Source organism: Aplidium turbinatum, chromosome 3 (genome assembly GCF_918807975.1).
Source record: "Aplidium turbinatum chromosome 3, kaAplTurb1.1, whole genome shotgun sequence".
In the NCBI taxonomy this organism is placed as follows: Eukaryota; Metazoa; Chordata; class Ascidiacea; order Aplousobranchia; family Polyclinidae; genus Aplidium; species Aplidium turbinatum.
Genome location: NC_137474.1, coordinates 6,861,173 through 6,879,668, shown reverse-complemented (window position 1 = coordinate 6,879,668; position 18,496 = coordinate 6,861,173). Strand labels below are relative to the sequence as shown.

Below are 18,496 nucleotides of genomic sequence, written 5' to 3'. Positions count from 1 at the left end.
TTAGGTGGCTTAAGGATGGTACAATCATTGATAATGTGGTCTGCGGTTTGTTCCTCGGCACCACATTCACAGGAGGAGGAAGAGGCCATTTCCCATTGGTGCAAAGGTTAAGCGGAAAAGTCCGACGCACGTACGAAGACGGTTGAAGCGCACCCACGTCTGTCTTAGTAGTATCGATGCACTGCTGGGTTATGTCTGGCCTAGACAATGGCATAAATACAAAACAGATTTGTACAAAGTTCCCTTTGTTCTAAAGCAGCCTGCATTATTATTCAAGTATGCGCATATAGAGAGATGACTTTGTAGGATGTGAAACGGTTGCTTGTGGGAGTTCACAAGAACAAGGTGTCGCTTTGTTGGGCTGACCAATCACATGACCTCATCTTTCACTGGCGTCATTTGCTACACCGCTTTGTTCAGATACCGAAATGTCCGATTTTTTGGTGTCAGCTAGACCTGACGTCGAACCCAAGTCAGAGTATGATCTCCAGATTTATCCCAGACGCTTGTTATATTAGAATCTCAGCTGGAGGTAAATTTATCGAAACAGAAGGATAGGCGGCAGAAAACTGTAACTACACAAATTGTGTTCCCAAAATAGCTGTGAAAGAAAAGGTTGGCTCAGGCTACTTGACTAGTAAAAAGTTGAAAATTTGAGAAAATAATTCACTAGTTGTGCTCTTCAACCCTGCAGTAGGCTAACTAAGATATGACAGTGTGCAGAACAAACCGAATTTATAAACGCTGCTTCATCAAATACACTCGACACAGAAGTTGGTACTAATCCAACGGTTGTGACGTAAGTCTTCTGTGCTGTTTTGCCTGTGAAATAAAACAACAAAGGAATTATTGAAGTCAGGGCCGTTGAGAGGATATTTTGGGCCCGGCACCAATGAGATCTTTGGGCCTCAAACCAAGACATTTATATAAAAAAAAACACATTGTATCAAAAACTACGTTGTCATTTCTTTTTGCGACGAAGGCAAAGTTCTATTGTAGATTGCCATCTGTTATTGGTAGGTTAGCTTTGATATTAAAAGTAGCTTTTTTATTGCTGAAGAAAAATTACTATAGATCATAGTCGACTTAAAAGCAACTTTATGCAAAAAAGAAGAAGAAAAATTTGAATATCTTTACCTATCGAAGGAGGAAAATCGTTGAAGTTTACAAGCGGAAACGCATTCGATTCCTGGGCATCTAAAAACATGTAATGACATAAAAAACCGATTTTCTTATTTACATTACAGTACAAGAAAAATAATTGAATTTGTTTATATGAGAATTAATAAGCTTAGGCTATTAACTTTAAATTTAGCGTAGGTTAGTGCAAAGTTATACATGAAAAATGCTTTAATTATCACAGAAAGATTAGTTTCTCAAAAAGGCACTTACTTGTTAGGTGAACATATTTCATGCATATTGTAACAAAACATATTATGATTATAAAGATTATTTTGTTCATTGTACCACAATTGATACAAAATAATCTATTTTCTGCTGATCAAGATAAATAACAATACCTTTGTTTGTTTTTTACGTTTTGCAACCAAAACAATAAACAAACAAGCATTGAAATGCCATACCAAGTGTTGAAAATAGATTTAAACTATCTAGTTTTGATTAAGTCACGCTCTTTTTAGGATAAGAGGTCAATTTTATTTGAACTTATGATTTTGTCCGTTTATCTTATATCTAACTCAATAATTTGTGGAAATTTTTTATCCAGAAAATGCTACAGAGACAGGGCCGTGTTAACCGCCTCCGTACCCCCCGACCGGGGAAGGTGGGTGACACGGTTGATTAGGGGTCCACTCATGTTACTCTGTCTAATGTTTTTTTACTCTTTAAAAAATAAATAAATACTACAGGAGCTCGATGATCAATAGCTAATTAAATCGTGCAAGGCCATATTTACTGCTTTTTAAACTACGACTGGAGACCTATCTGTAACTAGGGGGCCACCCATATTTAGTTCATGCAGGTTTTTTCAGCTTTTTATTTTACGCTTGCTCAACCACATTTCGTTCATCTCGGCGATATTGGGCAAGCATAGTTGGGGATTAAACGGAGTGAAATGTGTTTTGTGTCTAAAAAACTAACAAAATAATGCAATATTTCAAAGTAAACACTGCCCACTCAAATAGCCTTGTGAATTAACAATAATTAAATTGATAAATTTCAATATGAATCGAGATAGATTATGCAGTGAAAATGTTATATGTAAAGGTGGAGACACCTCAGGTAAAATTTTCTGAGTTCTAGCCTGCTGAAAGGCTACAATACACTAGGCTATACAAACTTTCAAGGAATAAATTATTGAAATTCTTTTGTGGTTGTAAATAAAAAAAATTTGAAATGGTAAGCTAACTTAATTTTAAACAAAACTTCTACCCCAATCCACTTTTAATTTCATAAATTTGGTCACACAAAAAGTGTGCATCTTGATAGAAAAATATTGCTTCTAAAAATGCCTGAAAAGTGACCAAAACAGGATTATATTTGTCAAAATTTTCTGAAGGGCAAGTCCCCCCACACCCCATTTCCGTTTAACTTATTTGGACATTTTGCATTGCATTGTTCATTTATGTTATAAATTTTACTTTGTTAAAACTCTGTCTTTTTCAGACTTTTTCTAGACCCCTTTCTGCATTGTCGCATAGCCTATTAACTATATTTTTCTGTCACATTAAAAAAGTTGTTTACTCTTTGCTGAAATGATGAATTCATTTTTTCCCTACATTGAAAGAGTTTGCCACCCTAAACGTCTTCTGGTCCTATTTTTAAAAGCAATCACTGAACCTAGGGGCCCACTAATGGATCTCCGGAGGGAGGAGGCGAGATGTAACTCACACGGCCCTGGCTATCGATAACCAAGAGTGTAGGTTAATTAATATTATTTTGAACTGAATACGCAGTCTACCAAGTTAAAACACCAGTACCACTCCGTAGTAAGAAGACTCTGCCTTCAGACACAATAAAACTCGAAATGTGCTTTCACTGCCCTGCCCCTACGTGTATGGTTTTCTTTTTCCATGATCACGCATCCAACACAAGATGGAAAAAACATCCATTCTTTAGTGATTTTGCAGAGATCCTATATTCTCCTCATACTGGCTTAGAAGCTATGACAGGATCTAGGTTCAAGAATTTTGAGTGGTCAGTATGGTAGAGTAGCTGTAAGAATTGAAAAAGATCAAATCAAAACACTAATTGGCTATAGCTTAATAATAAAACCTACGCGAGAGTAGGATGAAAATTGAATTGACTTGCTACAGGTATTTCTAAGCTTGTATTTTCTGTTTTGAACCAGTTTTCATCATAGCTGTCTGGTAGCTTTTAAAAATAAAAACATTTGATAGGTATCAAAAAATACTGAGAAACATTATATTGTTATGTTTAAACCAGCTATTCATTAACTTCTATAGCATTTGCTTTGCCTACCATGCAGATTAATATTTGAAAAGATTGCAGTAAGGCACAAACAAGCATGAAATGATGCATTGATAAACATTTGTTTACTTGCCCACGGATTGAGCATGCAACTACGTAGTTAATGTACATACCAAAACCAAAAACATTTAGTTCCCAGCACTTTGCCTCGTAATATATAGAACAACTGAACAGAATCTGAATTTTTGTCCTAACTTGAGGTAAAAAATCCACTTTGAAAGTTATTGACTTAAATCTTTGAAGTCACATTGGAAATTATTTACAACTGCACAATGCGTAGCTATTATCCCAAGGGTGTCCAGAGTTTTTTTCCACGAGGGCCAGATTGGATGATGCGGAAGTGCCACTCAGAGAGCTAATAAATCCATGATGATCTTATAAAATACATATATCTGATTAACATTGCGTTGTTTAATGTCGTAATGTTTTTACAACAAAACATATGCAAGCTTGAGTACTTTCTTGTTCACACACAATGGGACATAAATTATTTGCATATCTAGCAGAAATCGAAACTTTCCGAAACCTGTGAAACACAGCTGTGTTCATGGGAAAGTGATACGATTGCCATACACAGGTTAAGGCTAGCTTGAAAGTAATAGTAGGTAAGTGTAAAATAGTGTATCATGCAAGTGAAAGTAACTCAGTTTCGATCTTAAGCTGTTTCTTCAAGTTTATAACCTACAACGTCTGCTCACTCAGCTCACACGAATATGTTAACTCCAACAAGATTAGCGTACTTGCAGACGTATGCGTTTCTTAAAAATTGGTTTCATCCAGATACTGGTAAAAAAAGTGTAATAAAACTATGTTGTTTTCGACTACGGCACTCGGCGTCGTAGTGAATCGCAATTGGCTCCAGCTGCAGATAAGCTGGAAACCAATCAGCGATTGCGCAAAATCAAAAAAGAACTCATTGAATCTGCTGACAAGAGATGTCAGGACTGCTGTACATTTTGAAAGTGATGGGATCGTTAGTTTTAAAAAACTTGTAAATTGAATTGGTATGATTTATGTGCGTGGTCTATCTGCGTGCAAAAATAACACATCGCACAACAAATGGAAGCTATACTGTATAAAAACACATTGTAGTCGTCACTGGCTTTTGGGCCGTACTTTGAACAGCCCTGTATTATGGCATCGAACGGACCTTTATACGATGCCACAGCTTTTCAGTGAACAGAAATCTTTTTTATATCGATTCAACATGAGCAGACGCTAAAACCATTTAAAAATGCGATTTTTTCTAGATGGATTAACCCTATAGCCACAGTTATGAATGACATTGACAAGCTAAAGCTAGTACAAAGTACAATAAATGTTTTGATAGATATACAGTATATTTAATTGTATGAACGTTGTTTTACAGTCGAAAATCCACTGGCCACAAACAAGAGTAAACCGTTGATTTTATGCGAGTAGAAATAAAAAGAGCAAATTGCGACAAACGATGTGCAGTTGTGCAGTGATAAGCATCTTCATGTATGTAAATTTAGTAGAAGCTTTTTGAAAAACAAATTCCTGTGTTATTGTTACAATTTTATAGTCACATACAACAATAACGCAATGCGATTAAAATGTATTTGATAAAACAACATAAAAAACTCTCAAACAGTTTGCCTGAAGGATAACATGTTAGAAATTGCAAGCGAAATAGTAGTTGCTGGGAGCGGATGTGGACACTGGACAATGAACATGGTAACACACAAATAAAAAAATTTAAAAATATTTACGCTTTTTGTGAAAAACTTTATTGTTGTAGTTTAAAATACACAGTAAACTAGAATTTAGTTAACTTCTGTTTATGTCATACACTTCCACAGTAAAACACAAACATCAACAATTTATTAAAAAAAAGCACCAATGGACAATCGTTTGTCGTAGTCGTTGTTGCTATACGTCAAAGTTGCGTGAAAATTTAAAGAGCAAAAAACAGTAATTGTGTCAAAGAAAGGAATACAGACGTTGTATTCTGGTCGGTATTCTTCGATTTTATTGCTGTGGTAAACAAATTTTTACTTTGAATCAAGTCTTGACATATAGCAGATGTTAAAAATTTGATGCAAGGTTGGCTAAAGATTAGAGAAGGTTGCAGATATTTTTCAACGATTTATACAAATAAAAAAAGGCTCAAACACATTTGAGTAATTTAAACTGAAAAAGTATGCTGTAGATTGCAAATAAACCAAAGTGTAATAGAATTAGAGTTTCTCAGTATCATTAACAGTATATTTACAACCTACTGCATATATACTTTTGCAACATTTATTTGGGAGGCTAGTTTGTCCTTTTATATTGAAGGCTAGGCCAACATCCATGGCCACGACGTCAAACCAGGGTGGCGTGACGTCAAACGTCGAGATGCGTAGTCGAGTGGTGAGAGGCCTAGTACGGCACCCGAAAAGACGATGCTTCGATACCGCTCAAGAGCATGCAGCTGTGTCTTTGGCAGGACACTTAAGGCATGTCAAAAGGTGGACACAAAGATTGGCTTTCTTACCTTCCCGTCCACTCTAAATCTTCAACTACGCGGCGTAAGCCTGGATACGATAAAAAAGAATATTCTAGTAACAATAAATCTCAATTTCTATTTCATTCAATTTCTTTGCTGTTTCTCATCCTAAGCATTCGTTAAACATCTTTGCACGAAAAAAGTCATAAAATTAATTTTGAGTTTGATGGTCACTGTTTGCATGCGTTTATATGTCGGTATCGGCAACATACGGTGGTGAGTGTGCACCCGCTCTAGCGGAACTGGGCAAAGTTGCATCATTATTATTTCCTGTTTCTAGTTCAAACATTTGAGGCCCCAAGCTTGGCATCCAACCTTTTCTATCTGCGATATCGATTTTGCCCATTTTTTTACTGGGTGCTGCTTTCGGGGGCTGGGGCATTGGGTTCCAGCGAATAGGAGAAGTACCTTGATCTCTCAAGCTGATATCAACATCATTTTCTCCAGAGAAATTAGCTTCATTGGAAATAGCATTTGACGCACGTTTAGCGTCAATAGAAGAATTCCCGGATGTTGAATCAGAATGAGCAGTAGGGAAAGACGAAGAATGGGCTGTGGTCGTAGCTTCACTCGAACTACCATTGAAGCTATCATTGTCGTTAAAGCTGCTGACGCTGCTATTGCTCCTTGTGGTGTCGGTTGAGTGGTGTCTGTGACGTCGATCGTAGCTGTCGCTTTTTCGACGTCTTCTCGAGTAATCGCCTTTCTGGTGACGTCGAGACCGATGATGTCGTCCGTCAGTTGATGTACGTGAGCGTGATCGAGGTGCAGCAGCAAGAGCAGTCACGCCAACTTCTCGTTCCTGTTAAATTTCGCAAATGGTTTGCAACTGTGTTTTTAACATGGGTCGTGTAACCATTAAAAAAAATACAAAGTTTTAAAGAAATTATATCTTTTCACGTGCTTCATAATCATAAGTCCTCCGCAACATAAAAAAATTGTTCCCTGTGTTGACAAAATATTATTTGGTTTGGTTTTGAATCTTTATCCTCGGACTGACAAAGCCTTGATAGGTTATTCCTGGTAGTTTTGCATTCTTGTAGAGGCTTTAGACGCAGGGCCAGTTACCGAGATTGACAGAGTGAAGTTTCCCAATTGTTAAAGTGTTGTTGCCAGGGAATTATTACATCCATTAAGTGCCGCTGAATGGAGAACAGTCCTTAGAAAGCATTGCTCAAGCGCACATTCCGAGAGTCGAACCAGCGCCGCTTGATCTTGAAGCTTTTTCGTTCACAAAGTCACGCGCTAACAAATTGAGCTATCGATCGTCAGACCACTCGGCATGCGACATTGCGACAACTCAGCAAGTGCTTCAACTCAGCAAGTAGCCTACATTTCAGCTACTGTCAAGTTAGCAAGTGAGATTTACGTGCTCAAGTCGGACTTGTTTGGTCATCAGTCATCACTTGCCGAACTAATCTTGCTGACTTGTGATATGCCAAGTTTTGTCTTGCTCAGTTGTTACTTGGTCAGTTTTATCATTTGCCAATTTCAGCCACTTGGTCAAATGTTGCTAGCTCAGTAGTCAGTTGTCACTTGCTCAGTTGTCGCTTGCTCAGTTCACAACTGCTGACGTAGGAGATTTGAGCTATCGGGTCATTGTGTTATAGTCAGCTAAACAACATTCATCATAAAAGCCTTGCAGATGGGAGTTGTATAATTGTTTTATAGAACTCAATATAAATAAGTACTTTCAATACAACTATTGAAAAGCCGTCACCAGTGCTTAGCTATGCTTGGCAGGGTGACAATGAGAATAGATAGTGACGTCATTTGTGAAGTCAAGTGGAACCATCCAAGGCCTACCTGAAATCCATTTCGCGTTATATCTGGTGGATCACTTTTTTCGTTGTAATAGAAAGCCTTGTTGGTGAATGCTTTTATATCTTCAACTCCGTTTTCTTCCGCTCTACAAATGAAATGTCATAAGTTGATCTTGCTTGTGGATCTCAAAGCACGCTTTTAATGCGGAAGGATCACAAGTGACGCTTGGTCTAGTACACAATCTATTTTTTTTTAGAAATTCATTAAATAACACATAAAATGGCAACAAAAACCTTCAATTGACGAAAAGATAAAACACGTATGTACTAAATAATGTACGCTATTTTATTTTTGTGTAAACATTCATTTCAAAACTTATCTTGGAAACATACAAAAGAAGCGCAAAACGGATACCAAAACCGAATAATTGATTGATTGTTCGATTGTAGAAATCTCTAACTTTGGAGTGATAAAGCTTTTCTCAAAACTTAGAGGCTTTCAACTACTACCACAGACTCGGTCTCACAATTAACAGAGTAAAGTTTCGACTTATTTAAGTTCTGTTGTGTATCAATTACTGTAGGCTACATATTCTGTTTTAGGCTACTGTAGTTCCTGCTGCTGAGTAGAGTCACTAGAGACCTGACCTTGAAATGCATTGGGCAAGCGCACACACTGATAGTCCAACCAACGTTGATTAATGAATTAAGTTAACTTTATATATTGCAGGGCAAGAAACGCTGAATGTTTGACAACCAAATTGACCGAATCATTATCTTGTACTCACTCTTTTTCTTTTCGTCGTCGCTTGGCAGCATAGACACAGCAAGCTATCACAATAGCAGCCACTATCAAGAAGAAACAAATCACTACAACCAATATCACCATCCACAAGGCCACTAGGGTCTGGCAAGTTTCTCCAAGGTAATAGACATCCGCCTTTGAAAGACATCTGAAAGTATATGTCGTTATTGACATTAACACAAATCGATTTATCTACTTTTGTGTCCTTTCGACCACATTTGGTTAGAAGTGTGTTTCCGCAAAATTACTTATAAGCAAATGCAGTAGTAAGTAGGAAATACTAAAGTGATAAAGGTAAGCAAGAATAGAAAGGTGAAAATGACAAACCACGACATTTTTTTGTTTTTTTCTATTTATTTCAAGTTTTAGAGTTTTTAGCTAGCCTAGTTGATAGAAAGGCTGAACATTCACAGAATCTTGCCTAATAATTGTATCAATGTAAAACTTGGTAACTTTACTATCTGTATACATCAACAAGAGATGTTGTAATACATTAGGCCAGGGGTCACCAACTGGCGGACCGCCACGCTGCAATGTGCGGCCGCGGAAGGTATCAGCGTACAAGTATAACCAAAAATACTTTTCTTGAGGAGTTAAAGAGCATGAATGCAAAAAATACTTTCCGGAAAGCATATTTTCGCTTTGCATCCGATTCCACCGACCGACCAATCAGATTATAGTTCTAGGTGGGGGTCGTTTATTCCAATGCGATGTCCAGCCACACTGTCCCAATGGTTGATTAAAACGTCTGTTTTCGAATTTCGCAATTGTATGTGATCGAGCATATAGGGTTGCTTATTTTAGGTTTGTAAATGTCATGTAAACACTATTGTACGTTTCACAGTTATTATGTTTCATGAGCAGTGTTCCTTTTATGCAAGTTTTTGTTGGCAAAATAGTTGTTAACCAACAATTCTTGCCATCCTGGTTAGCACCGCAAGTGACAGTTGTCTACTAATCAAAGAAAAACGGTTTTATAGACTCTCACAAAAAGGATGAAAAACCAATTCATTGCTTTTTTAAAGGGAACACTGTTCATGAGTTACGATAGAAACGTTTTGTTCGGTGATTTTCACAAGTGTTTGTTTCATGGTGCCTGGTTTCTTTTTCCCTGTATTGGAGCCTATTTTTGACTGATATGTTTGCAGGTCACTATTGTTGCCTGCATTGCGATGTGTCAAACATTTCCTTGTTTACTGAAACTGTTAACTGCAAGTTATTTTTTGTGAAGCGAAGTGACAACACCACTCTTGTTTGGCGATGAATATTCTAATGAAACCGCTCGCCTCGCTGGTACAAGTGCGCAAAACAAGTGGCCTCGTTTATTAGGCATTAAGTCAAAAGTGTTGTTAAAGGAGTTTGGCCTCGCAGTAGCATTGTTCGACTAATTTTGTTGCTGCGGTATCCTAAGATAAATATTAACAACATGTAACGCTGGATACTGGATACGAAATCCGTTCTTTTCTAACATAAGAGTCAACCTACCCAAAATTTTATTAGTGCGGCCCGCCACAGCTCTCCTTAGTGCTAAAGTGGCCCGCATGCAAAAAAGGTTGGTGACCCCTGCATTAGGCTATGTCTGCAAAGAACCAAAAAGTGAACATGATATGAAAATTGAAAAGTCACAGCTCTTTGTCATAAGACATATAGATGGTTGCTCAGCTAAAGTTCTTGTATGACACGAATTGTTTTCGTTTTGATGGCCAAAAATACAAATAAACTTTTAAACGTCCAACAACTTCGTGAGATGAAACCAACCCATTCCAACAGAATGATTTTGTATAAGATGCGGTCTGCTTTCTTTTAATACTTTTACTAATACACTACCGGTAGCTTGTTCTTGCTCATAATATCAACAAACGTATAACTTAGCTGTTGACCCTAGCTACTTTACTAAAATTGACATTTTCACATCGCTTCAATGTTCAGCGAAGTTGAAACGATGTAAAAAGCGTAACAGCCTAGTCGGTTAGAAAGCCTACAGTCTCCTGCAACCCAGCAAGCAAACTTCACCCTTTGTGCATTTATTCAACGTCTGCAGACGTTGAATCAATGTCGAGAGGGCGGATTTTTCTAGCTGAAAAGTTTAGGTTAGGACATGTGAAAACAGAGGTTACTTACGTGCAAGTTGGTTGGGAACGTGCATCTACCTGCGCACAAGTTCCGTTATTTTTGCAATATTCAAATTTGCATAGTGACTGGCAAAGCAAGGTGACTCCATTAAGAGTTTCGGTGCATTGCAAAAGACTTTCATTGCAAAACACCGTTTTGTCGCATAAGCTATCACCTAAAATACATTGCTTTAGTTTAGTTACATTTTCTAAAAGTTTACTAGAGTTATTTAGTTTAAATCGGGCTCACTCCAAGTGTATAGACTACTTTTAGCCTTGAAGAATTAGAGAAATTTAACTTTGGTATGACAAAAAATAGAAGCAAATTGGGGTGCCATGTCCCTATCGCAAACGCCCCTAACTTTAATATTAAAACTACGGTACTTGCAAAATCTGTTACTTTGTTTGTTTTATGGTGAGGTTATTTCCAAAATGAACAACCTGTCCCCTTCCCATCCTATAAAATCAATGCATGGTTGGCTGCATAGCCGAGTGGTGAGAACCCTGGAACGGCAATCGAAAGGGCGCCGGTTCGACACCGTTCAAGAGCATGCGGCTGTGTTTGTGGCAGGACACTTAAAGGCATGCCTGAAGGTGGACACGAAGATTGGCTCCCTTGCCTTCCCGTCCACTTAATCTAAAACTTCAACCACCGGGTGAAAGCCTGAATACGACAAAAAAAATGCATGGTAACGTTTTATGATAAACTGCAGCTGATTTAAAGTTTTAAATCAGAAACGAAGTTAAAACCATTGCTCCACCTTCCATCAGAAGCGGTCATGCATGGCAAATATTCAACATAACATGTTGTGAAAACAATAAGTAGGCCTACATCTGCGGTCTTACCTGAGAATTCGAAGTTTTCATCTGAAGTTTCAAAAATATAAAAACTAAACAGGTCAAATGTGGAAGATCCAACGTTTTCTGATACTTGTTGGTAATTTCCGATGGTAGATGCTATGAGTTCATCGGTTGCTACTGCTCGCAACTGGTCCATATTGTATCTAACATGGTAAGTTACCTAGCAAAAATAACTAAAACTGAATAATGGAAGTGTGGTTGTGCTGTCGTAATTGTTTATTTGTGTTTTGTGATATACAAAACACGTCTATAATCGTTTAGTTTAGTTAATAACACTTAAATCTTCAGAAGTATGTGTAGACATACAAGTCAGACTAGGACAACTAGAACATCTTTAGCTTTTCGGAATTAGATTATAATTAGACTACAGTAGATTACAATTAGAACTGCCCAAGTTTTGACAAATTAAAGCGCAGAATTTAAACTAGATTAGAATTAGTTTGACGCAGTTGCCCCACATCTTTTTCTATTTGAAAAAAAACGCCGTCATGGCATTTAGCAACTCTAGCTTATAGTGTCGTTCCATATTTTTATTCACTTGTTGATTTATTCATATCAGTTTGTATCCTTTTTGGATCCTTTTCTTGTATCATGGGTCAATTCTAGCTGCAGGGTTTGCTGGTACACTTCTTCATATTCTTTGAATCTTAATACTTATATGTGCCGCTAGTATCTGATTTGTTGTATTTTAGATCCACCTCAGATGATTGTTATGTCCTACCTTAGTGAAAAATTCCTGTCTTTTTCTCAAGTTTTTATTTTTTAACAAATTTCATTCATTGCTTAGCACAACTTTTCTCAAAAAAATCACTCTTTCTAATTGGCGTTAAAATTACGTTTCGCTGGAGTCCGAAATTAAAAATTAATTAATTCTCATTGGCTTATTAAAATCACTCTTAGAAACCATCATCTCAAAACTTCAAGACAACTTTTCGCCTTTGTTTTACTACGCTGAAGAGATCGGAAAATCGAAACACTGGCCACTGTCCATATAGTTACTTTTAATAATGTCTTTTTAGACATTCTTTTTAGACAATAACGTCTTTTTAGACCTTATTTTTAAAGAAATAAAAAAGAGTCAAAAGTCATGCAAATTTTACTTTGCGTGGAGCTACATGTACTTGAGAGGTTACTGTTATTTTTTTATTCACTTGTTGATTTATTCATATCAGTTTGTATCCTCTGTGGATCTTTTTCTTGTATCATGGGCCAATCCTATTGATGTTTGCTGGTACACTCCTTCATTTTCTATCAATAGAAGCCATGGACTTTAACAAATTAAAATTATACATACACCCATTCATCATCATCATTTTCAGCCTGTAGCAGCCCACCGCTGACCCTCTCCTTTCTTGCCAATCCAGTCGATCGTGAGTTTTTATGTACCAGTTTGTTATTCTACATTCTTTGTCAAGCTCGTCTCTCCGTCTCATTTTTGGTTTTCCTCGTTTGCGATTGTTTTTTCAGGGTGTCGAAGTTGTTAATTGTTAGTCCGTCTGTTGTCCTGATGCCTTGCTATATCACCTGCCCACGACCATTTTAGTTTTTTTTTATAATAATCACGATATCCCGTAATCTTGTTTGATTTCGAATCCATTTGTTATTGCAACTTAATTTGTCAAACTATTTGCGAAGAGGCACATCATATCAACCTATACCCATTACTTCACCCAAGCCCTTATTTGGAATTGGCTACAGAGCACGCTTCTTTGTGGCTTGTAGCCTACTGTAGTTTTGCTGGAAGATGGAGACTACAGTTTCTTCGACTTGTTGCAATGACTAAAGAAAAACGACAAGTCGAAGATACTGTAGTTTTGTTAGTGAAAACAGTGAATGCAATGCAAAATAATAATAATAGCAATTTAAAAATATATAGCAAGCTTGGCTGGCAAAGACCTGTACAAAAGCAAAATAATATAAATGAAATTTTGCACTACATGTACAATTGTACATATAGTTTCAACTCACCAGCAGAACCTCTGGCGACACTTGGTTACTTGTAATTGTATCAATGGCAACATATCCAGGTAACCCAGCACCACCACTATAATAAGGAGCCGCCTGCAAATATAATTGACACCGATTTTACGACTGAATTCTCGTAACGAGAAATGAAACATTTTGAGAAGGCCTACCTCAGTGTGTCATATGATTAAAGTTTTCCATTTGTTAAAACGCACTGTTTGTGCTTGGTTTGTTTGTATTGTTCGGCAGGGCTTCCGAGAGAAATCAGGACTGGTCGGGAAACAATACGTAAAATGGGCCCCAATTTTTTTTTTTCAGAAAAAATAAAAGCAACGAATTTGTATCATGCGTTGCATCACATGTTTTAAACTAAACTTGGCCTTCTTTCTTCAGCGTGAAATTGAATTCCTTTTAAATTTAGATTTTAACAACGTATCAATATGAAAAAAAAAACTTCTTTCAGTGTGAAAATCAACAAAAATCACTCGACTACACTTACAGCAAAGTTGCTAAGTTTGTTCACTATTTTGTCTAGAAAAAATTGTAAAGTTGTATGGTTTGCACATCTCATACTCAGTGCCTTTGGCACATTTAGCCAGTGTTTAAAAATGTCCTCACAAATTACATACTGTCATGTACTGTTACATAGTCCTGTCATATATCAACATCTACACATACTTCTCCATATCCGACACTGATTTTGGTGACTGGGCAATCCTTGACGTCCAGCTCAGGTTTGCTGTGTAGCTGCTATTAGTTTGGTTGTTTGTTTGGTTTTGAATTTTTATCCTTGGACTGACAAGGCCTTGAATAGGTTATTTCTGGAAGTTTTGCACACTTGTAGAGGCTTTTGCCGCAGGGCCGGTTACCGAGATTGACAGAAGGAAGTTTTCCGATTATTGAAGTGTTGTTGCCGGGGAATTATTCCATTCATTAGATGCCGCTGAATTGAGAGCAGTCCTCAGAATGCGCTGCTCAAATACACACTCAGAGAGTCGGACTAGCGCTGCTTGATCTTGAAGCTTCTTCGTTCACGAAGTCGCACTGGCTAACCAACTGAACTATCGGGCCGGACACTATTCATTGAATATCTAGCTATCCATTGAACAGTTCTTTATCGCTGTACAAATAGGTTAGTCGAGTGAATATTGTTTCGAACGGTAAACCACAAAATGCAGAGAAGCATAGATTTAAAACTGTAGCAAGCTCAAGTAGACTGCTTGGAGGAGACAGCTTTCTTTAGAATTTCCTATCTGGCCGGGCTACAATTGAAAAAGACACAAGCTTAGCCTACAGTCAATCAATTAGGCTACTCCAAAAATGATATGACATCTGGACAACACTATGAACTCCAACCAAATTTAAGCAATGACATCCATAAGCAGACCACAGGAAAAACGAGTGTACTTACCTTAAACTGAATCTTGCTTGAACATTTTTAATCTTTCGAGACATCTTGGATCAATATGCCTGGCCAACGCAGTTTTTGAAGTCAAGGTTCAGTTGGTCAAGCAAAAATAGTAGGCTACACACTTAGCCAAACGCAGCAGCACCAGGTTTCAAGTTAAAACAATAGAAACCCTTTAATGACGCAGAAATCAGTGGACTTAACAGCATCAAATTTTACGTCTTGAAGCAGTTTAACAAAGCCTACCGTAGGCCTAATACAAGAATAATTTGTTCTTGATGAGAAACATCTGAAGTAGCATCTAACATGATCGAAAAATACTTGGAACAGCCTATTTTATTCAAAAATTTGTTTATTTTTTATGTTGGTACACTATTATTGTAGTGGCAAAAATGGGGCCCCTCAAACGTGAAAAAACGAAAAACTACTCGTTTTTCCTTTCCATGTCATGCTAGGGGGGAAAAGTTACCCGACTTCCTCCCCTCTCGGAGCCCCTGTTGTTCGGTAAGTGTAGCCTATTCCTACTAAGCAATTAAGCATAGTTCTAAAAGTATGACTCTTCCAAGTAGGCCTATGCGTTTTAAAATCAGTAAGTTAATAAACAAACTGAAACAAGTTTTCACCTAACATTTTTTATCGATAACAACTTTTTTAAAGTAAAATTTCTTACATAAAGCACGCATAAAGTTAATCGTAAAGTGTATGACATTTCGACTAGCCTACGGTTTTATAAAAGACGAAAGAGAACTTACAGCATCTGTGAAGGTGACAGGATTAAACCGAGACGACACACCAACTGGTCTTAATCCAACTGTAGTCACGTAGGTTTTTTGATCAGTTGGACCTGTTTCAATACAACTTATTAACACAATAATACCCCACGCCCCACGGACTATTGTGGTACAACTATAGCCTACAAACGTAAAGCTAATCGGAAATCAGGTTTCTTACCAATACATTAAAAATACTAAACCTCCTTTTAATCTGTCAATTTTACTCAGAACTGCGCAATGTTTGGAAGTCCGTTCCGGCAATTTCTAATTTAAAACCTCTGATTTTTTCACTGCGCTTTATGTTGTAAATAATTGGGAGTCGGACAGCTATCGGAATTATTGCAAGTCAGATTAACTGCCTTACTGTATTGTTGACAAAAAAGCATCGTCGTCTTCGCTTGAGTTTCTGAAATCGAGAGTTTATCTCTTTACCAAAGCAGGGTGACCTTTTACCGAACTACACCGCGAAGACGACTAAACAGCAGCTACTGTTTGTTTTGTTTTAGGACACAAACATCTTTTTGAACTCCCATTTGACCCATTTGGAGGATGCCACTCACGAGTGGTAGGCTACATGACTGAGCGCAAAATCCGAACGGTCATCAGCAAAACTTAAACAAAAATATTTTCCGAGCGACTGACTGGATCCGTCATATAGCACTAAGCACCACCCACAATTATACACACAATTTGTCTTACCTACAATAGCTTCTTGATCAGGAAAGGCTACCAGTGGGAAATTCGGATCTGGAGGGGGCGGTTGCGTTGTCTGGGCATCTTAAAAAAGGTGTTTTCCCGTTTAGGTTTTTGATAATATAGGAGTGATTTTTCTTTTTAATGCAGAAAGATACTTTTTGGTGTCAAGAATCTTATTCAGCATTCAGCAGAATTATCAGACTAGACACAAAGGTTTCCTGGCAAGCATGAGCCTCGTCGTTAGCGTTTTATGCGAAGACCATCATCCTTAAAGACGAAGGATAACCATCATCACAGTGCGTAGCCTAATTTGCGGGGTTGGAAAGTGACACAATCACACAAACCAACCTATTTAACGACAAAAGTAGGCCTACAGAATTTAAACACAAATGTAGTTTTTAGCTATAATCGCTCAGTAATTGATGGGCATACGAGTTGATGATGAATTGCTGGCCAATACTCTACTAATTAAACAAAAGAATATCAATGTAATTGAAATACGCAGTTACAAAATTCCATGAAAAATGTCGTCCATAAATTCATGTAGGCAAGTTAGATTTAGGCTACTGTTTATTTTCAAGATTCTGCGTAGTTGCTTGGCAGGTTAGTTGATTTTCAATCAGAGTTGACTCTGTCAAGGTAACAATCATAGATGGTCTTGTAACCGGTGATGAAATCTTCTAAAAAGACTGAAACTTTTGATAAATTTTTATTTCTTTTCGATTCAACGTGTACTTTAAAAGGTAGTCGCTAATTAATTAGATACGCTACTTTATTACAATTTACATTGTATTATAATCACTGAAATCATATTGAATTGATATTAATAACAATAGGCTACCGTCTATTAATTTTCATAATTTCTGAATTGAAGCCTTAAAAAAATTTTGTTAACATTAAAAACTGCTAACATGAACGTATTAATCGTTCATGTTATAAGGCTAAAAATGTTTTAAGGAAATTATTGAACTATTTGTGCATTTAAAATTGTCATTTCGTGTACAAGGTTCAAGGCCTCACTAATATTATTGTTAATATCGCCTAGTTTAAAAAAAGTCAGAATACTGATTTTATAACAAGTTTATGCAAAAGAAAACTTTATTGTTTTATAAACAAGCAATAACTCTAAGGATAATTGCAGCCAATTATCGCGCTTATGAACTCACCACATGGAAGACAAAAGATCAGTGTTGCCAATCCAATGACAAGGTGATGAGAGACTATTCCAAAACGACTTTTGAATTTCGACCTCATTGAAGATCTTTTAACAGTTGTAATTTTTATGAATATAATAATCTTTGAACTCGACCTGCAGCAGTGAAACAGTTTTGCAAACCGATTTAATTACTGCGACAAAAAGCATTTTAGTAGTCGTGGGCCTGTGGGCTTCCTAGCAGGGATGTAGCCACGGGGGAGGGAGTTGGGGGAGCAGTCTCCCTCCCAAAATTTTATCTTGCATCCCCAAAAAATGTTTTAATGCCACTATAATGTTTTACACCATTATAATTCAAGTGGAATGATGTTCGTCTCCCTCACAGTTGCTTTTGGGCTCCTAAAATTTTCTTTCTAGCTATGACGTCACTGCTTCCTAGATTAATTTACCGTTGAACCTTGAGACCCAGGATCCATGAAAAGAATGTTTGAAACAAAAAACAAAATTCACAAAAAAAAGTTAATTAAATTGTTGAATTCCATAAAAGAATAATTGCAAAATTACAACTTAACGTGATCAAACCTCTATAGGCAATGCTATATCTGCATCTTGAAAAAACAACAAAACATGTTTGATACAAACCTGACTTAAAAAGCTCTTGGCGTGCGCTTGACTTCTAACTATCATTGACACTCGTCTGACTTCAACTACCGTATTTCTGTTGTGATACAATGTAGCTTGGATGAATGTTCTATTTCTTGTTAAACCTCTCTAAAAAATTTATCGAGGCAAGTGGCTCGTTCGCTCCAATGGAGTTGCTGTTTTGAAAGCAGTGAAAACTTGAAAAGTGATGCCTGTTTGCTTCTAGTCTGAAATTACAATTGAATAGAATATCTTTTTAATGACATTTTGCATGTTCAAACGTTATACTTCAGTGAACAATGCCTTGAAACTTTGTTTCACTTAAAATTCCAGCTCTCTTATTCGCTTCACTGAGCG

General features: G+C 37.1%; 1 protein-coding gene across 1 annotated transcript; it reads right to left on the bottom strand.

The window, feature by feature from the left end:
* Positions 1-3,299: 3,299 nt before the first annotated feature.
* On the bottom strand, positions 3,300-17,647 carry LOC145767269 (uncharacterized). Its single transcript, XM_082579060.1, has 9 exons — positions 17,511-17,647; positions 16,348-16,425; positions 15,628-15,719; positions 13,471-13,563; positions 11,488-11,662; positions 10,652-10,817; positions 8,514-8,678; positions 7,769-7,871; positions 3,300-6,764 (listed from the first exon to the last, which is right to left on the bottom strand). Exons 1-9 carry the CDS (start codon positions 17,596-17,598, stop codon positions 6,150-6,152), a joined length of 1,575 nt encoding a protein of 524 aa, XP_082435186.1. The 5' UTR covers positions 17,599-17,647; the 3' UTR covers positions 3,300-6,149.
* Between the last annotated feature and the right edge of the window lie 849 nt (positions 17,648-18,496).

Bases quoted from the DNA above. Each gene is read 5' to 3' on its own strand.
- LOC145767269 (XM_082579060.1), bottom strand. From the start codon at position 17,598: ATGAGGTCGAAATTCAAAAGTCGTTTTGGAATAGTCTCTCATCACCTT. The intron at 11,663-13,470 runs GTGAGTTGAAAC...TATTTTTGCTAG, and splicing joins TGTCGCCAGAGGTTCTGCTG to GTAACTTACCATGTTAGATA. The intron at 7,872-8,513 runs GTGAGTACAAGA...TTTCATTTGTAG, and splicing joins CGACGACGAAAAGAAAAAGA to AGCGGAAGAAAACGGAGTTG.